Raw genomic sequence first — 25,706 nt, forward strand, 5'->3', positions numbered from 1 at the left:
TGGGGAGTGCGGTTGTGGAATATTTTAGGGGTTATCTTGTATCTTTAAACTCCTTGATGAATGCATTTAGCTTCGGCTTTATGATTTCATCTAAAGAACAAGTTGATATATGCTTTCTTTTGTTCATGAAATGTCTCTTTTGGAAATTTCATTAGGATCCCGTTCTTGTACCTTTGCCAATTTTATTGAAAAAAATGGGGAGAATTAATATGTAATTCACACTACAAATACATATGGTTTTCGGATCATTATGTAAGGGGGAGTGGTTTCCATGTGAGATGGAGTATTGACTAAGGGGGAGTGACATATCACCATAGTATTGTTGTTAAAGTTGTGATACATTGAACTTTGACGTTGTGTAATGATAATATAACATTGTATAACAATGATTGAGAACTCTTGTTTTCTCGTTGTTATAGCTATGGATTTTTAACAACGATGATGCTAAACTTACAACCTTTGGGATCATTGGAGTACTTGGGAGTGACGAAGATTTCAAGTAATGTTGAAGATTAGGCATGTGGAATAGGAGCTTCAAAAATGTATTTATCTTTTTTGTATTCCATATGTATTAATAGTTTTGCCACTAAAATTAACAAAGGGGGAGATTGTTAGAGCACTCGGTCGAACTCGCATGCGTTGCTATCTCAAACATGTTTGTCAGTGTTAGTGATCAAAACTATAAGTCTTGATTTCTAATCTATTATAGCTTAGGTCTCGGACTAGGATAGAAAGTGTAGTTGAGCTCAAGAACTCCATGGCAATCATCATACAAGACGAAGGACTACTCAAGGAACCGGTGGATCTTCATCGACTAAAAGGTATGTGGATACTTGAACTTATTTATCACTCAAAAGTCTATCTACTCTATCTCCTATCTTGAGACAAAAGTCGTTTTGCTATGTAGACTTAGATTATACACATTTGGTATTTCGAGCCTAGTTTACCTCGCCTATCTATTTCTCGAAATATGTGTTGGTAAAACTTTTGCTTTAGCCAAGTTCATCTTTACCTAGTGACGAAAATCATGTTATGTTTCAATCACTTTGAAAATTGCTGGCGAAAAATGGTTTGTGAATAACAACTATATAACGTCCTCTGAGAATGTTTCAATGATTGAAATGAGAGTTTAGATTATATAACCATTGATGGATATAAGCATTATTGTGGAAACACGTATATGTATAAGTCCTATTACTTGAACCAAAGTTTGCGAACTTTGTTGATCAAGAGAACCGGAATTGTTTGCACAGTTTGCGAACTCAGTCAACGAACTGGCGGAAGTTCTCATCCGAGAATATCTGCTGGAGTTTGAAAACTCACTCAGCAAGCTCAGTCCGCGAACTAGCGAAGTTCTCAAACCCGAGAATTTCTGCTGGAGTTTGTGAACTCCATCCGGGAACTTAAGTACGCGAACTCAGTCCGCGAACTTGAGTAGGCTATATCTAAAAACGATTGTTCTTGAACTCATCTTTATTGGTTAAGGAAAGCTTCTGCAAACCGTGGCTATAAAGTTCATGAACTGATTCCAGTGAATCAAATTGTTTTGTTTCGATTGTGTCTTGTGAAGTTATATAAGATATAAGCAATTGAACAACTCTCTAACTAGTTCATTTGAGTCATTTGAACTAGTTACGGTGAAGAAGAATATGGTTGATATGAAAGTGATCATATGGCTAACCATTTGGTTAACTATTGTTGAACCAACTAATGTACAAGTTTGGGTACGGTTACACAAGCCCAGGAACATGCATTTCATTTGTGTATGACAAGCTATGTTTTCGATTTAACGGCACTACACCATATCCTGGTTTTAGCAACGCTTCATTTCGGAGATGTGCAACGGGTACACATGTTGCACATTTTGAAACTTCTATATGCGTTGTGCATCAGAATATCGGTTGCACAAATTAAGTTATTTTAATTTAATGGAATTTAATGGAGCAACGGTTTGAAATCCCTATATACGTTGTACACATGATGGCGTTTCTGTAATATAAGGTATGTCCATGGGTTGTTAGCGCGATGAATTTTATTTGTTTTCTGATTTAAGTTTTAGCCAATTTTCTTTTAGATAATTTTAAAATCGTTTTTTTTTCTCGCCCTCTCTCTCTCCGAAAACCCTTCTTCCCAAACCGAGAAACACTCTTGAATCTGCTGTGGTTTCAGCTCAAAAACAAAACATCATATATTTCTAAACCTTGATATTGTAAACAAAACCCATATACCAGAAATCTAGATCTACAAATCCTAACTTTGAAATTTTTGTAACCTGAAAAAAGAATCCTGAAATCGCAAACCCCATTACCAGAAATCTGATAGTTGATTGTGCTTCCAGCAGTTTGTTTATCATCGGGTAATTTTTAATTTTAGTTTCATGAAATCTTAGGTTTGTTTTGTTTTGATGAATTTGTTTTTGTTTTGTTGGTTACTTTTGACCTAAATCTAAAGTCTTTATAGATTTGATTTCTCTTTTATTCTTTCTGCAACCTTAGAAATTCATTAGGTCTATAGTTTTTTTCTGTATTAGATCTGTAGCTGCTGATTTATGTTATACAACATGTAATTTGGGAGATAAATCTATTTAGCTGGTGCAATAAGATTGATTTGGGTAGCAATGTTGTTGGAGTTGTGATGTTTTTGCTTATTCAGCTTTTAAATAATCTCAATAATTTTATTTACTTGTTGCAAGTTCTTTCGTTTACAATGAATGTTGAGTGTGAGCTTTAATGAAAAAGGCATATCCTTATTATTATTTTTCTGGAGTAGCTAGTTTTTTGAATTAATATTTATTAATTTCCTTGTGCAGATTGGAACGATCTTTGAAGGTAAAGCTTGCACCGAGATAGGGGAATAAGATTTAAGTTTGACTAAGAGAGTTGCACAGACATCCCAGGAGACCTTTGGAGATTTCGAAGAAGCAGTTGAGAAAAATGCAACGAAGACTGCAGTTCTTGATGGAACTGTCCATCCTTTCACGAGCTATGTAATTAGCTGCATCAAGTTTCTGTGTGAGTAAGTATTCAATGAAGCTTTCTTTTTCTTTGACTAGTCATGTTAGAGAAGTATGACCGGCTGAGTTGAGATTTATCCAAATTCAAGTGATTTTGGTTGATTTGACTTTTATTTTTTATGGCTTATATTATTTTTTTAAGCATCCATGTTTTGTGAGTTTGTGACGTGGAGGTGGTTTGAAGTAGAGACATACATAAAAAAAAAAAATACAGAAATGACCAGTTGCGTATAACTTTGTCATGTCATGTGCCTGAGGATTTTACTTCTAGTAGTTATTTCATTGGTTAAGAGTAGATACTTGTAGTTGTGTAAAGGAACTGACAATGATGTGCATTTAAACTTGTGCAACTATCAATCAACATTAAAGCAACTTTTCCAGGAGTTTGACAGTGATGAATCCAGTAACCAGTTGGCTTCTGTATCAATTCAAAAGGTCCCCCATCAGTACAGCTTACAATCACAATTTTCATAAAAATCTTGTATGCTTGTTTCATATTTGTTGCTTCAGGTGAGAAGCAAAGGATTTGTTTGGGGATGACTGGGTGCAAATACACCGAAGGATTTTCCAACAACATGCAAATCAATATTAGAGGGTCGCTTGGGGGAAGGTTTGTCTTGTCAACTATATTCCTTTATACATACAGACACAATATATGCTTTTGAAGCCATTGCATATGGGGACAATATCTCTCCTTCTTTTAACAATTTGGATGTTGTTACGGCTTTGGAATCATTGGTGTTAGAAATTTTTGGTTTACTTTCATTCTTATGTTTCACGTGGTATTCATATTTCGGTATGTAGCTTTGCATGGGGCAGCAGCCTTAAAGGCAAAGCCATTAAAAGAAGTATGGAATGTAGCTGCAGTAATACCATTAGAGAGAGGAATGTGAATGGGCATAAGTATATGGGGATAATACTTGGGTTCTTTTCCTTAAACTGGCCTGGTTCTACTTGCTTTAGTTCTTAATTACGTTTTATTATTCTTACTGGTAAAAATGGATAATAGTTTAGCAACTACTGCCTGGAGTGGAACTACCAACCAGGTATGTATGTCTGTCTTAATTCAATTGTGTACTTTTAGTTTTTAACCATAACTTGGAACTTTCATAGGTTCAGTTTACTGGAGCACAAGCTCCTAAAAGCACGGATGATATACGCAAGTATGAACTAGTAAACATTATACTTCATTTTTGGAGTATTCCCTTCCTCTTTGGGTAAATTCATCTGAAATGAACCATTGGTAAAGGTGTTTGCTTATTTGTATTTCCTAGTTGCTTAACATATGAATTTCAAATTATTGTCTGTGAACAAGAATCTTTTATGCACGATCATTTTTCCCTTTTGGTTCATTAATGTAAAAGTTGACTTGTTCTGCAGAAAGCAGAAATGACTTGTTAAAGAAAGAAAATGATACAGGAAGAAGAAAAAGCATAAACTGTGCAACCAAGAATCGGGCAAGGCCTAGATCTATCCGTAGCAACAACACCTCTAGATAGCTTTTAAACGTTGCTTGATATACTGGGATGCACATATATACTCCGAATTTTTCTGTCCCCAAGGAATAATCTAATGTTTTACCCTTATATTCTGAACTGCAGATGCAGCAGTAAGCTCACCAATAATGGATCCACTCCAAATTCTATAATCCCTTCCACCATTAACCACATGTGAGTCATAAGGGTGAACTAGATGTTCATCGTGTTTGGTCAGCTGATGACGATTACATGAGTCTTGCGCCATGGCACGAGCTTTTAGAGACTTTCATCTCAAGGATTACGGTGCAATTGCTATCCCGCAGATAACCCACATTCGCTTAACCAGTGAGGACCCGTTTCTTGTTCTTGCAACTGATGGAGTAAGTTAGAGTTCATATTAACTGCTCATTGAATTCTTTGAACAAATGGATCTTGGTTTTCATTTTTTTGTGGTGACCTAACTGTGGTCTTTGGGTATGTGAAAAATTTCATTGTAGGTGTGGGATGTCCTTGTTTAACGAGGAAGTTGCATCGATTGTATGGTCTGTTGAGAACAAGGAAGTAGCTGCAAAAGCAGTCGTTAAAGCAGCCAGTGGCCCAGTGCAGCATGGCGACATGATTACCCTTCTTCATATTCATTGTTTTTTTTCTTCTTTGTAGCTGGCACACCTTGGGAAGGTGATGGAGAAATGAATTTACTTGGTTCCGAGGGAGAGAATACAGTTTTTGACGTGTCTCCTCCATCGATATTGGTATTTGTTGAGCATCATCACATTACAGTAACACCAAAATTCCCGTGTTTCTGTTAATTTAGAAGTGCTCCGACTTAATATTTAGATATGTCATATCTATCATGGCAATGTTTGACCTTTGTTGTTTGCTCAGGTCATTGAGTTTTCTGTTGGTGGCCGCGTGATTCACTATGGGGTAGCAGTTGATGGTATTGCAATTACAGTGGATGGCCAAGAAAGAGCAACATTTTGGTATACAGGTCGCTCTGTGGGGTAGCAGTTGATGGTATTGCAATTACAGTGGATGGCCAAGAAAAGGCAACATTTTGGTATACAGGTCGCTCTGTTTTTTCAATTTAGTGTGCACATGTTTTTAGTTGGCAGTTCTATATTTTTGGTTTCTCCACAAGGATGTCTTATATTACATATACGTATGCAATACCCACTATGCACTAATGTTTTTCTATATTACGACATGTAAAAAACTGAAGATTTTTTTTTATATATAAATTTTTTGACTTAGTTTAGTTTCAGAAACTTGCATTCTTGTTGATTACGATGATCAATCATATGTTTGTGATGATCAATAATATGTTCATTGAGATTATTTCGAATGGCATATGCATGCAGGTGGAGAATCAGTATATGCTGCCGGAATCAGAGCCGGCGGCAACTTTTTTTTTTCCTGAAAATCATTTTGCAACGGACATAAACGTTGACAGAAAACGAAAATGGGACCCACAGAAATGTTTTCTAATAATATTAAACGTTGCACAAATTAGAATATATACGTTACACAAATAGGGAAAATACAAAGTTGCACCACATATTGTGCAACGTCTATAACGTTGCTCAAAATAATTTGTGCTACGGATTACATATGTTGCACACAATGCGCAACGTCGTTTCACCAACGCTTATTAGAGTTGCACAAATTCAGCGCAACGTTTATAAACGTCACAAAATGGCTGTTTTGGTGTAGTGCGGTTGATAAATATTAGCTTAAATCTAATCAGGTTTTCATCTGACGGTGAATATTGTATACTTTGTTACTAAGATAACATTGATTGCAAATCCTGTTTTGAAAGACTGTATAAGGGAGAACTCTAGCAACTTGGAAAACTAATCCCCACACATTTTGTGTGATACTAGTTGTAATCTAGAGTCGATTCTCCTTTAACCTCTGGTTTTCTTTTCTCAAACCGGGTTAACGAATTAAAGACTTCATTGGGATTGTGAAGCCAGACCGATACTACTTTTCTTGTAGTTGTGTGATCTGATCTTGTTGTTTCTATCGTACGAGTACAATTGTAATAATTGGCTTGAGATTTCTATCTCCGATAGGCAAGATAAAAAGTAATCACAAACATATTCGTCTCATCGTTTGTGATTCCACAATATCTTTTTTCGCTGCGTCGATTGAGACTATTGTGAGGTGATTGATAATACTAGGTTGTTCTTCGGGAATATAAGTCTGGATTATCAACTGGTTCCTGTTCACCTTGATTTATCAAAAGACGGAACAAAACTCGTAGGTATATTCGTGGGAGACGGATTTATCTATTACCGTAGACTTTTCTGTGTGATACAAATTTGTTTATTAAAGTCTTCGACTTTGGGTCGTAGCAACTCTTAGTTGTGGGTGAGATCAGCTAAGGTAATCAAGTACGTAGCATCCTGCTGGGATCAGAGACATAGGAGCATAACTGTACCTTGGATCAGTGTGAGATTGGTTGGGGTTCAACTACAGTCCAGATCGAAGTTAATTCGGAGTAGGCTAGTGTCTGTAGCGGCTTAATACAGTGTGTGTTCAATCTGGACTAGGTCCATGGGTTTTTCTGCATTTGCGGTTTCCTCGTTAACAAAATTCTGGTGTCTGTGTTATTTCTATTTCCGCATTATATTGTTTACCTTTATAATTGAAATAATACAGGTTGTGTGTTATAGATCATCAATTAGAATATCCAATTTTTGGTTGTTGATTTACATTGATTGATCCTTGGATATTGGTCTTTGGTACCATCCAAGTTATTCCTTGATTAAAGATTCGCTGATTCTATTAGCTCGAGTAAATCAAATCAAGAGAGAGATATTAACTCCTCAATATACTTTTATCTAGATTGAGTCTGACTGTCTAGTTGATTCTCTAATAAAGTATATTGGAGTTAGTTCATACAGATTGCTAAGCGAAATATTGGGTGGTGTTGTTAGACCCCCACTTTTTCATAGTTTTTTAAGAAGAGATTGAACCCAATGCAATTTAGAATTAGCTTCATCCATGGAACTGTATTCAGCTTCAATACTTGATCTAGTGACTGATTTGTGTTTTGTACAACATCAAGAGATCAAATTAAAACCCAAAAAAATGAGTCTTGCCACTGATGGACCTTCTATCAACATGCTCACCTCCCAAGTCAGCATCACAAAACACTTGAAGTAGAAGAGAGGATGCTTTCTTGAATTGTAAACCATGATATTTGGTACCATTAAGATATCTCAGTAACCTTTTCACTGCACTCCAATCATCCACGGATGGATTACGCATAGACTGGCATGCTTTATTGACAGAAAGAGAGATTTCTGGCATAGTAATAGTTCAATATTTTAGGGCCCCTACTTTACTTCTATACAACTGAAAATCATCAAAAGGAGATGGAAATATAGCAGCATGAGTGTTTGCAAGGGAAATAGGAGTTAAGACTGGTTTGGCTGAAAAAATTTGAGTTTTTTTCCAATAGATTATGAACATATTGCTACTGATTGAGATGAACACCTGGAACATTGTATGTGGCATGAATCCTCGGAAAGAAGTGTAAGGGTCCCAAGTCTTTAATAGCAAATTCAGATCCCAAAGTGGCAATAAGAGATTGAATACCAGAATCAGGGCTACCTGTAACTAAGATGTCGTCCACATAGATGAGCACATGCATAGCTGAAGTAGATGAAACTTTGTAGAATAAAAATATATCTTTCTTAGAAGAAAGAAATCCTTGAGATAAAAGAAAGTGACTAAGCCTCTCAAACCCAAGATCTAATAGCTTGTTTGAGACCACGTAGATCTTAAATGCATAAACCATAAAGAAATACATTTTTGACATCCAATTATTTAATGGACTAGACTTTAAACAAAGCAACAAATAACATGAGTCTAATGGTAGTTGTCTTGACTACTGGACTAAATGTATCCTAATAATAAATTCCCTCCACTTGATTGTAACCCTTAGCTACTAACCTAGATTTTCATGTCTGAAAAAAAAACCATCAATATTCTTTTTGACTCTAAAAACCCACTTACAGCTCATTCCTTGTTTATGAGGGACATAGCCCCAAGTGTCATTTTCTACTAGAGCATCTATGTTTCCACACATAGAAGTTCTGCAAACTGGTAATTATTAGATTCTACAAAAATGGTAGGAGCGTCCATAGGCTCAGCAGAAATAGCAGTAAAAGCAATAGGTTTGGAAATACCATTCTTACTTCTGGTGATCGTATGATAACAAGTAATAGCAGGGGCTGACAAGACTACAGTGGCAGATATTTTTGGTTCAGGTAAATGATGAGTGTCATTATGGTCAGGTGGTTAACAACACCTAATAACTATCAGGTGAAATATGATTAATACTCTTATTACACTACTTAGGACACTGGCATCAAACAAGGTGTATATGCTCTCAATCCCCATTCTCTCTCTAAGAAATCCTTAAACGCAGCTCTCTTCTCTCTCCTAAAAAACTAGCCGTTACAAACCAGATTTATGGAGTAGACTCCATCAATGGAGTCCTGATCCTGCTTCCAGATTGGTTCTTTGCAGCACCTCGGTCCATCATCAAATGCTCTAATGATTCTCCTTGCTAACCTTCTTCATTTTCCTAGCGGCTTTGATTTTCTTTTTGATTAATGTTTTTGTTTTCTCCCCTCGTTTCTCCCTTCTGTTATCTGCTTTGCCTCTTTAGAATTCTTTACTTGTTTTTTGAGTAGCTTCTAAACCTTTTTAGATGGGGTTGACCTTTGTTTGTTGTTGTTCATTCTTAAACCTATCTATTGGCTTGGATTCCTTTTTTCTCTGATTGGGTTTAATAGAATTCGACCATTAGACTGTTGGATAGGGTCGATAACTATTCTCAAGATCGATTCCTTTGGATTAGAATATCTGAAGGTTTAAATTTGTAAGTCCTTAAGTTTTATTGAACTCTCCCTCTTGTTAATCTCAATCGGATCCACAGTTGGATTTTGTCTTATGAAGTGTGTGATTCATTTTAGGATGTAAATCCATTTCCCAGTAGTAATCTTTATTAATTAAACGTATTAATTGTGTTGATTGATAAAAATTTTTAGCACTTTTTTACCTTAAAACTTAGATAACTCGAATTATTTTATCAAGCATTCAAGCCTTCTTCTTCTTCTTCTTCGTTCCTTCTTAGCACCTTTCATTAATTTACTTTATACAGGAATCCATAAAAGTAATCAGATTTTCCTCGATCTTGTTTGGTCTATCACCCTTTCCATTAGACTAACTTCTTTTTCTTGTTTGGTTTATCAAGGACCTAATTTTCAAAAAAAAAAAAAACTGCTTAAAGTAATTGTCTTTTCATTAGAGTATTTTACTCTAACCCATAATGTCTTCTCCCATTTAAAGCTCCAGTATAGTACCAACAAAACAACTAAGCCTAACAACTAGATGAAGTGTACCTCACCCTTTTGTTATATCACAATTTATTGTTATGTGTAGCAGACGGTCTTTTCTTGTTGTACCTTAACCAACATCTCTGGCAAGTCTAGCATTCTTACCCTGCCGTCACTAGTCTTTTTTGAAATTCCTCTCTCTCTTGTTTTTTTTCTAGGAAGGAGTAAGGACTATTTATGTTACTCCTCCCTTCTCTCTTCTTTATGCTGAATCAACTCTTTCATCTGTTTCTTCTTCCTTCTTTCTGCTAATCAAAATCCATCCTTGGACCTCATCCTTCTACCCTTTTTTAAGAAACCTTCTACAACTATTGTAGAAGGACAACATTTTCTCTTGAGGATATACGCAAAGCTCTTATGTCTTAGTGAGGGAACAACAATAGGTTTATCATCTCGCGTATCTGTGACAATCATTTTAAGATCAGTTTTGAAAAACATGAATCTAAATCTTGGATAAATATGATTAATTACTGGTTCATATATGGTGATGTTATAACTGTCACTTCTTGGTACCCCTCTATTTATATCCCATGCCGCGGTCTTCGTTTCATAACAACTTGGTTCTCAGTCCATGATCTCCAGCCATATATGCAAAACGAAATAGTAGTTTCCCAAATAGCTTCTAAGGTAGGATTAATATCGTGCAAGAGGCCAGTTAGTTGCATTCCCTTAGAGGATGGCACAATAAGAATAAAGGCAATGATAAACATAGAGAGACCCTTAGTGAAACAAGTTATAGCATCAGTTGGTGGATCTCCTAGAATCAGTGTTAACTTTAGTTTCCATAACCTTTCGTATAAGTTTTGTATCTATTGCTTCCAATTCGCACACCGGATCGACCATTGCCCCATCCTCCATGATGGTGTGCTCGACGATATTTATGACCCCAGCCTTCAATCTCCTGAGGTAGAAGAAGACCCAGACGCTTAGTTTCATGGTCACTTGGACCCTAGCTTAAAGGTGGATTTTTTTTGAGAGTCTCTCTATTCATGAAAATGTAGTAATGTCAAGCCCCTTTAACTCCTCTAATCTTGTTCTCTAGGGGGACCTATTTCTTTCATGCTCTAGTGCTTCTTACTTCCATGATGCTCCTGCATCTCCCTCTATTCTTGGTAAACGCGATCACAGCTCCGAAAGCTTTAGCAGTTCCTCTTTCTCTCTGCTTAAAAGATTATGCTGTGAGCTAGGTGAAACTTCATCTAATGTTTGTTCTAGTGGTCTTTGCATTCGTGAAGGCCCTTTTCCTCTTATGGGTCTGATCCGCTCTCCGATCCGACCCACTTATCCCTCGGCTTCTTTTCGTCTTCGGGTTGATGACTTAGATTCAGACATCTATAGTGAAAATTCCAACTCCCCTTCCCTAGCTCTGTTAGTGGTTGATCAGTATGGTTCCAATTTCAAGGATGATGAAGTGCATGAGTCGGGAAGTCTCGAGATGATAATGAACACTGCGCCAACAAAGAACCAATCTACAAAAAAGCAGGAGATGGACTCCAAGGTAATCCAATGATATTTCCCAATCATACTCTTAAACTCATTTTACTGAAAATCCCTGCTAATTTTTTTCAAATAATTGCTTCAAATCTTAATTTTAATCTAATCAATTATAAAATTAGGCTTTTTACTAGATCTAGATACTCATATGAACCTAATAAAGAACGTCACTGAGTTTTTACACTCTGATATTTTTTTTTTACCTTCTTAAGTTAACAAGCCATTTTATGTTAATGCTTTCCTACTTTACTTCCCTTGATATTCCTGTTAAGTGTTAGTAACTTTATTGCACTCTCAATAAGTATTGCTTTATCCATAACCCCTAATTGATTAGACGAAATCTGCAATTACTTTTCAATTATTTGTCGCTCATAGTTCCTCTACATTTAGATTAAGATTGATCTCTATTTGGTAGACTCATATGATAGATTATCTAACTCTCAATTAATTTTTATTTCTCTGATTTTCTTAGTTGTTGTGATAAATTAAATGATTTGTATACTGAAATCGTCTTAGTTTCTCATGCTAGCCTAAGTTGATAGACTTGTTATGGTCACCTTTTATTGTTATGGTCACTAGTGTAATCTGTAGAAACTTCCACTGTTAATTCTTGTTATTTTGTCTGCATCTTATAATTTCTAGATCATTCCATTGGTACCATTTTAAAACTGTCTGAAGTCCAAGATTGTAGTGCTGTTTAAAACTGATATGCTTGCCACTTCTTCAATTCTTTTTTTAGTGCGTATTAGTAAGGGCAGTCTTTAGTAGAAAATCTTAAAGGACCTGTAGGATTAATCTTTCTCCTCTGTAGCTCCCTACCCGGCCGTTTTGTTTCGTCTTAGATCGCGTAGCTTTCGTAGACTTATTTCTATCTCATTCGCATTTTTATATTCTCCGCTCTGTCACACTCTCCCCTGTTTTGTTTTTTTAGCACTTTTTCTCCTTAGGATCAACAATGAACATTATTTTCTGGAATTTCCAGGGCATTGGCTCCAAGTCAACTGTCCCTCATCTGCAAAAACTTTGTCTAGCCCATAAGCCAAATATTATCTTTCTCTTCGAAACTAGAGCGAAAAGCCCCAAAATGGAATCTATATTCCATGATTGTGGTTTTTCCAACTCCTGCTCAGTTCCTCCCATCGGACTTTCCGGTGGTTTAGGACTGGCTAAGAGATATAATCTCAAAGTAGAGATTCTTATAGCCTCTAGGAGAATGATCCACACTATTATTACACAGACACATGATAATACTGAAATTGAATGTATCTACACTTTTTTCTATGGCCATCCCAAAAAACCTAAAAGAATAAAGGATTGGAAATTCATAAAGGAAATGGAGGAAAACGTCACTTCTCCTTGGCTACTTATTGGTGACCTACACCTCACCCTTGATGCCTCGGAAAAGAAGGGAGGAAATCCCTACAATCCTTCCCCCATTCAGCCTATAAAAGACATTATTGAGAATTCAGGCCTAGTTGACATAGGCTTTCGGGAGCCTCCTTTTACGTGGAATAACAAACAGAAAGCTGAAAAGAACATCCAGGCTAGATTAGATAGAGGATTAGCAAATCCTGACTGGATAAATTTATCGCCCCAAGTCACCACTGATCATCTTCCGTCTATTGGTTCAGACCATAGCCCCCTTCTACTCTTATCCTATCCTCCTGACTTCTCTCTTGCTACTCCCTATAGATTCTTTAGCCTGTGGCTTGAAGTCTCTGAGGCTCTTGAAATAATTCAATCTTGCTGGAACTCGCGGATTCTTGGATCTCCACCTTTTGTGGTAACATCCAAGCTAAAACTTGTCAAAAGACACTTATCTAAATGGAACAAGGAAGTGTTTGGTGTTATTCAACACAACATCAAGGACAAACTAGAGACTGTTAACCAGTTCCATAAAGCTAATAGCTTAGGTCTTTATGACTTAGAAATATAAAATGCGATCTCTGAACTTGAAACACTTTATGACCAGGAGGAACAATTGTGGAAACAAAAATCAAAGGATAATAATCTTAGGTTTGGGGATCAAAATACCAAGTATTTTCATACTCAAACCCTTCGCAGGAGATGAAGAAATAGAATTTTCTCAATTATAGATAATAATGGGAACAATCTGGATACACACAAGGAAATTAGTGATAGCTTAACTGCGCATTTTAAATAAATAGCTACATCCCCAGGAGACTGCGATGCTGAGCCCATCTTAAGTCTATTCGAACCGGTTGTCATCCTTAGTGAAAATGAAAGACTCAATGCAATTCCTTCAGCTCGGGAAATAGCTAATGTGGTTAAAGGGATGGCAGCGGATAAATCTCCAGGCCCCGATGGGTTCAATTTGAAATTCTATCAGCACCATTGTCCAGTTATAGGAAGTGATGTTATAAAATAGTCCAACACTTCTTCAGAACTAGGTTCCTCCTCAAGGAATTGAACTCGACTTTCCTGGCTCTCATTCCCAAAGTCGAAAATCCCCTCCGTCCTAGTGAGTTTAGTCCCATTATCCTTTGTAATTCTTCCTAAAAGATTATTTCCAAAATCCTAGAAAATCGGCTTAGGCCGGTTTTAGCTAAGATTATCTCTCCAGTGCATTCTGCTTTTATGCCAAAGAGGAAGATTACTGATAACATAGTTCTAGCCCAGGAAGTAATTCATATAATGAAGAAAGATAAAAAAAAATAGTGGTTCTATTGGGTTGAAATCAGATATGAGCAAAGCTTTCGATAGGGATAATTGGTCTTACCTTCTACAAGAACAAACTCGGTTTTTCTGCCGAGTGGTGTGCAATGATAGAACAATGTTTTAGTACCCCATCTATAGCAGTGCTTTTCAATGGAGTACCAGGGAATTTTTTTACTCCAACTAAGGGCCTTAGACAGGGGATCCCCTATCCCCCTATTTGTTTCTTATCTGTATGGAAGGTCTGTCCAGATTGCTTAAGCAAGATGAGGTTTCAAATAAAATTAGAGGTGTAACGGTAGCAAAAGGCAGTGTACCCATAACCCACCTTCTTTTTGCTGACGACTGTCTAATATTTACTATAGCCTCTCTTAGTGAGGGTAGGAATTTGTTAGAAACTATTAACATTTTTAGTAAAGCAACAGGACAAATGATTAACTTTCAAAAGTCTGGAGCTTTCTTTAACGATCATATGCCTAACAAATTCAGCAAAATGATCATGAGAATCCTAAAAGTCCAGAAAATTTCGATGACTGATAACTATCTAGGAACTCTCTTCATTGTTCATGCCAAAGTGAAGTGCTATGATAACTAGATTCAAAAGCTGGCTTCAAAATTGGTCTGGGAGAACTCTCTCACAGGCATCTAGGACGGTGGCTGTCAAATCAACCTTAGAATCACTTCCAATTTACCAGATGGGATGTTATGTGATTCCTAAGGCAGTAACCAGCCAACTTACTTCCCTCCAAAGAGACTTCTGATGGGGGAAGAAGGAAGGCACAAAGAGTTAGTACTTAAAGGCTTGGATAAGCCTAAATAAACCTATTCCGGAGGGCGAATTAGGATTCAGAGACATTTCATCTAACAACCTCGCTCAACTAGGCAGACTAGCGTGGGATCTTCTCTCTAATTCTGATGTTATGTGGGCAGGTGCGCTACGAGACAAATACTTCAGTAAATGTCGCCACGCACTAGACCCACGAATATCCAAGAACGGTTGGATTTGGAAATGTATCCAAAAAGGTCTAGATCAAATTAGACCCCATTGTATATGGGAAATAGGATCAGGTGAAACTGTTCATGTCTGGGAGGATCGATGGATTCCTTCCCTAGCACAAACTCCACCTTCCTTAGCCACTGATTTTAATGGAACCCTAGTAAGCGACCTAATCTCTCATGGGACATGGAATGTTCCCCTTCTTCTCACTGTTTTCAACAAGCAGACAGTCACATCAATAACTCTCATTCGTATCAACTCTAGTGGTAAGGATATTCCTAGGTGGCGCCGAAATAACAATGGCACATTTTCGTCAAAATCTCTTTATAACTTCATTCAGGGGAACAATAATTCAACCGCTCCTTCTAACTCAACAGCCTCTAGTATTCCTTGAACTGAAGTATGGGACATTGAAACATGTCCTAGGGTCAAGCTTTTCATTTTCAAATGTATCCAAGATATGATACCCACCACGGAGAAACTGTCTCAACACTCTGAAATCCAAAACATTTGTCATCTGTGCTCTCATTATAATGAAACTCTTGAGCATTTGTTTTTTTTCTTGTCCCTTTGCGATAAGTGTGTGGTTTGCCTCGAATCATAGCCCTTTTCCCCCTGATTCTTTCCCCCCCTCTGCTCAACAATGGATGCTTGAATGGACCATCAGCCCACCAGGTTGGGATAACAGTCAAGGCCAATGGAAAGCCATATGTGCCAACATAGTATGGCAAATATGGAAGGCCCGTTGTGATAAATTGTTCAGGGGAATTATCCCTAACCCAAAACACACACTTACAACTGCCCAAATTGAACGGAACCTTTATAAACGTCTTTCTCAAGAAACACACTCTAGACTTGTTTCTAATGTTACTACTTCTCAGAAAATATGAAATTTGCCACCTACAGGGACATGGAAAATAAACTTTGCAGGTGGGTATGTTTCTGACTCTTATGGGGGTTTTATTTCTCTTATTCTAAGATGTAGTGATGGTTGGTGCAGGGAAACGAGATGGAAGGGTTACAGAGCTCAAAATCAGGATGAGATGGACGCCCAGGCAATGCTAGAAGCTCTAAATTGGACAAAACAGCTTGGCTACAACAACATGCAGATAAAAGGGAAAACTGCCAGACTTACTAAGGCAGTTAAAGGGGACTACAACACCATCAGCTGGACGACCTTAACTAGAATAGAAGAAATCAAAAATTGTATCGAGGATCTACAGGATTCGAACAAAAATGTAGTAGTTATTAACTGTTATAAGGAAGCCAACAAGGCAGCTACTGCATTAGCTAACACGGCAAATGCAACGGTAACCTTGAATTACTCTGGCTATCCTCCTAGCTTTCTTTTTGAAACTCTTTCGAGTGACAGGTTCTTGGCCTTGAAAACTATTTCAAGGACAAACGATATGTATCCAAACTCCATCTAATCTATTTTTCTTACCAAAAAAAAGGACACTGGCTTAACAGATATCATGCCAATGATTGTGGATTATTTTTTTCCATTTCAACGTGTCTTTTAACTCAGTTGATTATTGTGTACTTGCGATATAATTTTCCAATCCCTTTCAACGTGTCTTTTAACTCAGTTAACAGATATCATGCGATATAAGTGTTTTTGACATGTCTATTTAAAATCATTGGTTTGATATTTTTAATGAAACTTAACATATTTATTTCTCAGATATATTCCCTATATATTTCTACTGATAATGTAATTACGGTGTATCGTTTATGGCACTTATCAATGCTTGTCGGCAGAATTTTTTTAATATTAATGATATGTACGTATGATTGCATTGTAAGTTTTCTATGAAAAATCTACCATATTGTCGCACATCATATTTTGTATATATGTTATAGGCTCATGCAGGGTGTAGAATTAGTTCATGGGAATGTCAGGATTCGTTCTTATGGTAGTTCTCATACTATCTCACCATTTCGCCGTCAAATTTTTAATAGAAAATAACAATGAATTTGAAGTTAATTTACCAATGAAGCATTCGTTCAACAAATTAAAATGGTGCATTTTAAAATACTAAACCTGACTATTGGCCGATTCGAATTTCAACAAAAATAGTAGATGATGGTGATATACACCTTTGATTGTGCTCAATTTTGATCGGATCGTAGAGTTTTCTAAAAGAAGATATTATCAAAACATTAGTTTCAAATCCATTACCGTTGGATTTTATATTAAAAAAACAAAAAGTGCCCAAATTATGGGAAAGTGTGAGAGAACTAACAACATGTGAGCGGATCCTAGCTAACAAGCTTTTTTGATCCAATTAAGTACTAATCCTAACTAGGTAAATGATGTAGGTTAGTTGTTATCATCTCTACTCTCTTTTATCCTAGGGTGTACGACACTATGGCCAGGAGATCTTTGATGGTTTGACTACACAAGACTAATTCATGATTTGGGAATATACACTTGACAACTTTTCTAACGAATGTACAGAATAACGAGTGTAAAATATGTATAGACATGCAAAACAAATAATTTTAATGAAAATATAACGTACACAATTTCAGAAAAATAAACATAAGAACTCGCTTATATTTATCAATTTGTGCCTAGATTAGAAGATATACATGAGACCTTATAACCACAATTTTAAGATATGAAAAATCTCATATATGACATGATTTCTCTGTCTAGACAACTACTGAAAACCCTAACGGCTCACTCAAAATCCCATATATTATTATCTAAGACGCCACACAGACATGCAAAGATGTTCTTTCATGAATCATGACCATACAGATAAACGAATGGAAAACAGATACATTCAGAATAACACAATAGACGAAATCAATCAGCTAAATCTTGTTCGCGGATGTATCGATGTTGTTCATGGGAACATAAGATTTATTGGCAGGCACCATCCAAGCCTTATTATTGTTGAAGATATCTCCAAGAGTGCCGCCGTTATAAGACGGTGTTATTGTTGGTGGTGAAACTCCTCCAACCATCATCTGATTATTATTTTTATTGTTCTGATCTCCTCCAAGAAAGTAAACATAATTCACCATTTGGTCATCAGGCTGAGGAATTGAAGGTGGGCTCATTACATCCATGAACCATGGTTGGTTTTGTAAAGCTTCCATGGCTTGTCTCGGATGATCTGGTGTCATCCTTTCTTGCCCACCAGTACCATTGTTGACGACTCCGCCATACATACCAGTACCACCAGCCATAGTACCACCATTTATACCAGATCCATTCGAACCACCAACACTAATATTAGTATGAATAGTACTGGTACTAGGATTAGGGGTAGCAGTAGTATTGGCATGACTAGTAGTAGGCGTAGTAAATATAGCGCTGCTAGTATTAGCAGGAGTCGTTTGTAATACTGATTTTGGAGATTTTTTAAGTTCGGACAGTTTGCGTTGAACTGCTTTCTTTTTGTCTTCAAGAACCCAGGTTAAATCACCTAAATCACTAGGATGAACATGAGATATAGAACACTTACCAGCCACAGCATGATTATACATCTCTTTGATTTTCATATAACGATTTTCACGTTGTTGTTTCTTGAATTGTTCGATTACCTTCCCTATCTGGTTATACCTGAAACTTTCTTGATTCAATTGTTTCTTGCTTTGATCCATCTCTGGCAAGCTTTTGAACCTCATCATTACACGATGTGCTTCTGGTTGTTGCGGCCATACTTCTGGTGTTCGATCGTATGGCCCATAAACAATTGCACCAGCGCTGACCCCACATAATGTACTCAGTTCACTGACTTTCTTCATCAAGCCCTTTCTTCTTTTCTTGAATGTTGCTCTCCTTGCGGAATCATTAGTAATATATGCAAGCTTCACCTTCTTCCTTGCCATGAAATATTGATCAAGGAAAACAAAAGGAGATACACACACAACAATATGAAAGAAGAGATGTTTATGTCAGAAACACAATGGTGGATAAATATAGAATATGTAGAGACCGGATAAATAGAGATAAATAAAATGAATGGTAAAGTCCTGAAAGATTTGTATATATTTCTTTAAACTCACAAAATAATCAACGTAATCAATGAGATTGTGACAATAAAAACATTGTAATAATCTAGAATTATGCCCCCAAAAATGCTAAACACTAGAGAGTCATCTGTATAGTAGTGTCTTAAGGATTGGAGTCAGCCTTGTCATAAATCTACAAATTTCATGCAACAATAAAATCTCTTTTCATTTCTTTAAAAAAAAAAAAAACCAGTTAAGTTTTTTGTAACTAGCCTAAGGAATCCACCCTATAGTACCTACCCAAGCTAATTGTATCATAGGATTTTACTTCTTATGTTAACCAAATAGTAATTTTTGCCGATCCATGATTGAAAAAGTACTAGATCGTGAACCAATAAGTTCTCGGGTGTATAGTTAGTTAGCCACTGCATGTCCGTGAAACTACGACAACCTCATGCAACTATGTACACAAGGATGTAGGGCTGAACATGGTTTCGGTTTTCCGCTGGAACCGGACCGAACCAGACCAATTAGGAAGAAACCAAACCGAATCATTTACTAATGGATTGGTTATGGTGTAGAAAGTGGAAAATCGATAGTGTTGGTTTTGGTTTGGTTTGACCTCTAAAACCGAACCAAAACCATTGGAAAACCGACTAATTTTTAAACTTAGTTTATACCTTGATTAACAAGTATTAGATTCAATCCATTGATTTAGAGGATAAATAGAAACCATAAATCTAATATTTCAGTATGATATTCTCCCTCTTTCTCTTTCTCCTTCTCTCAGTCTCCTTCCTTCTCCACCCCTAACTACAGCAGTCACTGCTGCTACTCGACTTTCTTCTTCCCTTTTTCATTCTTTTTTGTTTATCACTAACTAAATTAAGATATATTATATATCTTCTTTTGATCTCTAGATTTAGAGTAAGCTTTAACTATTCTTGATATTTTTTTTATTTTTATTTTTTTGTCTGTAAATTTGTGTAAACCAATACTATCGGCATCTACGATTTTTTTATCTGTAAATTTGTGTATCTTTTTTTTTGTTTGAGTCGTTTGACATAACTATTGGTTAACCAAAAACCACTGGGACAAACCGAAACCGGATGGAACTATTTAGAAACCGAACCAATGGTTAATGGATTGGTTTGGTTTAGATTTTTAGAAACCGATAATATTGGTTTCGGTTTTGGTTTGGCTAGAAACCGAACCAAAACCGATCATGAACAGCCCTACAAGGATGTCGTACTCACAACTCAAAGTAAAGTTTACTGGTTTATGTAAAACCAAGGCACATTTATGAAAATTATCTTTTTTCTTAAACTAAGTATATTATTAATTTATTGCTAAAATATATTGGTATTTTGCTAGCTGTTGCTTTGTGAAAGAATTCATGAATTGGAATTGTATATTAATAAGCAGCATAACTAGAAAATTTTAGTGAATTCGGTTATATCATCAAGTACTAGTATATGATCCGTGCCGTAATGGCCTGGGATTTTTTGCTATTGCGTAGTACCACAGTGTCACCTTATCTTCGCTTGTTTTTTATTTTAAATTTTCATTTGATACATTTATAAATTTTTTTTCTTTTTTGGTAATACATGGGTTCCAAATATTTCACTCCTTGTGTTTAGTTCAAGATAAACATAACATCGATTTTATGAATGCTATACTTGAATTTACATAAATCTCGATTTTTAAATCATCATTAGTTTACTATGGGTGCTCTGTAATGTATAAATGAGTAACTTGCTGGCATATAATTCGAAATGGTCTATTTAATGCCTAGTAATCTCCTCACGATGTGAATATCCGATATACAACACAGTTCCACAATAAATAATTCAATGTAGAATGAGAAATCGTAAATTATGACGATACCGCAACAACTATGAATTTGTATCATGCATGCTGCCTTATGACTATATTGCAGCAACTATGAATTTGTGTAATGTATATATATACTGCCTTGTGCCATTACTAATTAGTTGTTACTGTGATGGGTCTGATGGCTATAGCACCAAACTATCTGTTGTCGTTTCTCGACTTATTGTAAATCAGTTGAGTACGTAGAAACTGAATGCAGTGGAAATCTTTGGAAGGTTAAGAGTGCAAAATCGTTTAGGCTAACCCAGAAAACTCACAATTCATGTTTCCACGTTTTTTTTTTCTTTTTCTTTTTTAGTAGGAAAGAAAGTTGGAATATAAAGTCTCTCATTTATGATATCATTTAGCCATATAGGCAACTCAATTCCCCATAATTTCATCACTACTAATGATCTACCATCTTTGGCCAGAGTGTTTGCCACAGAATCAATATCCCTTGGCAGATGAGTTGAGACTAAATTGATGGCATTGTTAGTCCATCCTACAATGCCTATTACACCTTTTATTGTCTTCACCACATGAAGAGAACCACCCTCTAAGTGCAAATGCTGAATATTGGAACTTCTTGCCCATTTTATAGCTTCATACGCATCCAATTCATGTTTCCAGGTAAAGAGACCCTGTGGTTGCTCTCCAGAAGGAATTTATTGATAGTTTTTGTTGTTGTCAAGCACAACCACCTCACCTCCTCATCTCCATCACCACCGCCTCCTCTATATCCATCACAACACCTACTCCAGTAGCTTCATAAAACATATTTAAGAATTGCAGAAGATCATGGTCTGCAAGTAACCAACAAAAATCCTTAGTCGTTGAGAACCTTGAAAATCCACTGCTTGGTGAAAAATTGGTGAGAACCCCGGAAGCACGTCTGTCTTTACTGATTCCTGCAGATTTTAACAGATTTTAAGAGTGATACTACATAACTTATATTGTCTGCAGATTTTAAGTGATTTTCCTGTAGTATATGTTATATACTACACAATTCTATGCTTAATAACTTAGATGGTCTAACGATCTAACGTGAGATGGAAAAACTGGTCAAGTTGATTCACCTCTCACTATCCAAAGCCACAAAAATGGAAGTATGGTTGCATCATCAACTTCAACGTGGATGTAGGAAATGGGTAGACACCAGAAAAAAAAAGATTGTTCAATATCACGGTGCTAAGCAAAGATCACAAACCAAGCTATGGGAAGGTCGACTTTGATCTCACATTTTATGCATCAATGGTCAGCATCCTCGGACAACTTCCTTGTTATACCCATAGCAAAGCAAGATAATACCAACCATTTTCAATAAGTAATTTCAGTGAGTACCTGGCAATGGTCAGTTGGTTAATTAGTCGTGAATTTGTCAATGTGCAGGTCTGGCTTTACATACAACGACATTAGCAGCTTGTACACTGATACAGGAGATTGATCAAGCAAATCAGATTTAGTAAATGGTATCGAAGGGTGAAATTAAGTGTGCACAATTGGAATGGTTGCAATAATAACATAGTAGTCTGGGTTCGATTCAAGAATAATTGGTTAATGCCTCTATTGTCATAAGCATTGAGAACTTTTATGGTGGGAAAGTGGGTGGGGTAGAGGAAGAACTCCATTAAATCTATCCCTATTATTGGAGAATGACTTTGTAAAGTACAACGACCTTACAATTTACAAACTCACTTTCAGATTCTTGTTTGTTTCTCAGAAAAAATACAAAGAATGGAAGAACAGTAACATCATATTCAGTCAAAATGAAAAGCCATTATCTACGAACGTTTAAGATACTTAGGCCAATTTATGTTTTTCCCTTAGGATAATAACGTGACGTGCACCTTAGTGTTGTATTGTTATTACATATTAACCTCTAAATTTCATTAAACTAATGAGGGCCAAACTACACGTACATGTAAAATCAAATATCAAATGTTGGAGAGTTACATTCCTTTATTTACTTATTTAATCACTCTGTTTATACACATTGAAATGATCTGAGTGAGAAAGATGTAACCATTTGGGGCCAATAGCTAACGGGAGCTAATCAAATCATGTATTGCAAACATGGTCTTTTGTCATTAGTCATAGTAGAGCATTATCTAGTAAGTAAAACTGTCAATAATTAGTTTACATGGTCATAACTCAAAGATATCAGTATTCACTTACTTTAAACCATACGGACATTAACACTTCTGAATGCTTAGTCAATCGAAGTTAATGTTATTTTCTACTGACCTTTCTTCCATTTGAGCTCTTCAGGTAGGTCAATGTTGGTGTACACTCTATTGACGTTTGTCGAGGAGAGGGTGATTTTTTCTGTGTAGTGCACCACAATGGTTTTGAGAAAGTGCAAAGTATTAAATAATCAGAAACATCTATGCACAAAAAATAACAGAAATATAATAAGGCGTTAACAATAATTCATAGAAATGGAGTAAAAAACAATCACTGAAGGACCTGCGACTAATCCGATCATTCCCTACCTGGTGTCTCGAACTCCTTAATAATTGTTCACCAAAATGGAGTAAAAACAATCACTGAAGGACCTTGGATGGAGTCCTGAATAATTGGATCAGAGAAATTCAAACATTCTTAATGGTGAGTTCATGCATTCATGGATTTCCTGTGTACTCAAGAACCCCAGAGGGAAATCTTTAGTTTGGTGCCTCTATCATAGGAAGCTGCGTTGTTAGGGGCCAATTGGCATGTTAGATACCCAAATTCTTTTTAAATGAAACGCTAATAACTAAACAAAAATTAAAACATCCATAACAACAAACTTCAAATTTGGTCAACTGAATATATTTTTGTGAGATCTGTCTGAACTAACCTCAAAACCACATTGAATCCAAGTGACTTATATTGCACGGCCATTCTTAGATCCAAAAATTGTTCCAACACCATCATCTGCTCAATAAGCTTCTACCATTTGGATATTTGAAACCACTGGTTATCATCTTAAGGATGTTTTGTGCTGCAATATATAGTCACCAACATTTTAACAAAGATGAAACCTCATAAAGCAATTAAAAATTGGTGAAAGAAGAACCTAACCGTGAATCAAACAAAAGCAGGATGAAAAATACCTTTCAATAAATAATCAATTGAAGATGTGGAAGAATCAAAATTCCACCTGAAGAAACCAATTAAACAAATTTAAAGAAAAATTAAATTAAAGATGGTACTGACCTCACCTAATAGAGAGTATGCGGAAGAAAGAAATGAAGAAACCTGGGACGATGATAACCATTGTTGAGGTTAATATAGGGGAAAATTTCAACAAATAGCTCTTCTAATGTAACGCATGATTATCATGGTATGGATCAAAGGGATTGAATGGCGCAAAATGTCAAAGGTATCACCCTAAAATTATACCAAAAAACCAAGCCAACCACCAGCGTAATCACAAATTATTAAGGTTGCATATCCTAGTAATAAAACATCAACATCAACTGCACTAAAAGTTTTCATTGAAAAACTATGTTCTACAAATGCAATCAACATAGTTCAACTGAAGGTTTGCATTCTTGGGTGACCATACGCTTTCCTATAATATAGATCAATGAAAAAGACAAAGGATTTAAAGGAAAAATATGATCCTAACCCTGTAATGGACTTATGAGTTCTGCATTTGTGAATTTTGCGACGCAATTTTCATTGAGAACTCAGAGTAACTGGGCACTAAGCATTTCAATTACTTTCGGTTAGATGTTTACAGATTTAAAAACCGAAATAAAAAAAGATCAATAGAACACGGTCATAAACACAATTGAATTACCTAAGATGTTTAGAACTCTGGTGATTTTCTGAATACAACAATCGAAACCTACAACAGAACAATAAAATTATTCGAATTAAAAGTGAAAAATCAAATTATCACTGAAATAATTTTTTCAAAAAATAAATAAATTGGCCATTACCTGTATTGTTGAGACAGGATGCGATTGAAACATGGTAAGATGATGATCTCGTCTAGGGTTTACGTAGAGATGTTGTTGCATGTACATATGAGAAAGTCATTACTGGGACTTTAAAGAAATCATTTTTTTTTTCCTTAAAAAATATTTGAGGAGCTATGAAAGTAGAGAAGATTAGGGGATGCGTCGTAACGGAAGGGGATAATATAATTGGAGATTATAAGTGCAGATTGACGTCCTAAATTGACGTTGTTATAATTGGGAATTTTATTGCAGAGTATTTGATGAATTATAACGGCAGGGGATAACAACGAATGGGTGAATGTGAGGTGTTGGACGTGGGCGTCAAACGTGGGTTAATTACCACTCACGATTTATATCTCAACTTTTCTCAACTTTGAGAACAAATGGTGGCCGTGGATAACAAAAAAATACTCATTCAGAACCGTCAAATCAGCAAAAACACGTTTGTTTTTGTAAGAATGAATGGGTGAATGTGAGCTGTTGGACGTGGGCATCAAACGTGGGTTGATTATCAATCACGATTTATATCTCAACTTTTCTCAACTTTGAGAACAAATGGTGGCCGTGGATAACAAAAAACGACTCGTTCAGAACCGTCAAATCAGCAAAAACACATTACTATTATTTTTGAGCTATGAAAGTAGAGAAGATTAGGGGATGAGTCGTAACGGAAGGGATAATATAATTGGAGATTATAAGTGCAGATTGACGCCCTAAATTGACGCTATTATAATTGGGAATTTTATTACAGAGTATTTGATGAATTATAATGGCAGGGGATAACAACGAATGGGTGAATGTGAGTTGTTGGATGTGGGTGTCAAACGTGGGTTAATTATCAAT

At 36.1% G+C, this 25,706-nt stretch overlaps 1 protein-coding gene and 3 long non-coding RNA genes across 11 annotated transcripts; 2 read left to right on the forward strand and 2 right to left on the reverse strand.

The window, feature by feature from the left end:
• Nucleotides 1-2,117: 2,117 nt before the first annotated feature.
• On the forward strand, nt 2,118-5,680 carry LOC113353012. Its single transcript, XR_003361037.1, has 4 exons — nt 2,118-2,356; nt 2,810-3,015; nt 3,524-4,871; nt 4,989-5,680. It is a non-coding gene; the product is annotated as an uncharacterized LOC113353012 (long non-coding RNA).
• A 4,255-nt stretch (nt 5,681-9,935) lies between these two features.
• On the forward strand, nt 9,936-16,545 carry LOC113347063. The gene is made up of 2 exons (XR_003358714.1): nt 9,936-11,403; nt 16,073-16,545. It is a non-coding gene; the product is annotated as an uncharacterized LOC113347063 (long non-coding RNA).
• Nucleotides 16,546-17,895: 1,350 nt separating this feature from the next.
• On the reverse strand, nt 17,896-18,918 carry LOC113350708 (agamous-like MADS-box protein AGL80). The gene has a single exon (XM_026594837.1). It carries the CDS (start codon nt 18,916-18,918, stop codon nt 17,896-17,898), a length of 1,023 nt encoding a protein of 340 aa, XP_026450622.1.
• Nucleotides 18,919-21,145: 2,227 nt separating this feature from the next.
• LOC113347065 lies at nt 21,146-25,170 on the reverse strand. 8 transcript variants are annotated; one of them, XR_003358717.1, is made up of 7 exons: nt 24,843-25,170; nt 24,701-24,748; nt 24,009-24,055; nt 23,753-23,896; nt 23,158-23,603; nt 21,990-22,340; nt 21,146-21,821 (listed from the first exon to the last, which is right to left on the reverse strand). It is a non-coding gene; the product is annotated as an uncharacterized LOC113347065 (long non-coding RNA). The 8 variants fall into 8 exon arrangements; XR_003358722.1 differs by having other exon boundaries at nt 21,990-22,037; nt 22,152-22,340; nt 23,158-23,896; XR_003358720.1 differs by having other exon boundaries at nt 21,244-21,821; nt 21,990-22,254; nt 23,158-23,238; nt 23,406-23,896.
• Between the last annotated feature and the right edge of the window lie 536 nt (nt 25,171-25,706).

This window comes from Papaver somniferum, chromosome 2 (assembly GCF_003573695.1).
Source record: "Papaver somniferum cultivar HN1 chromosome 2, ASM357369v1, whole genome shotgun sequence".
Lineage (NCBI taxonomy): Eukaryota > Viridiplantae > Streptophyta > Magnoliopsida > Ranunculales > Papaveraceae > Papaver > Papaver somniferum.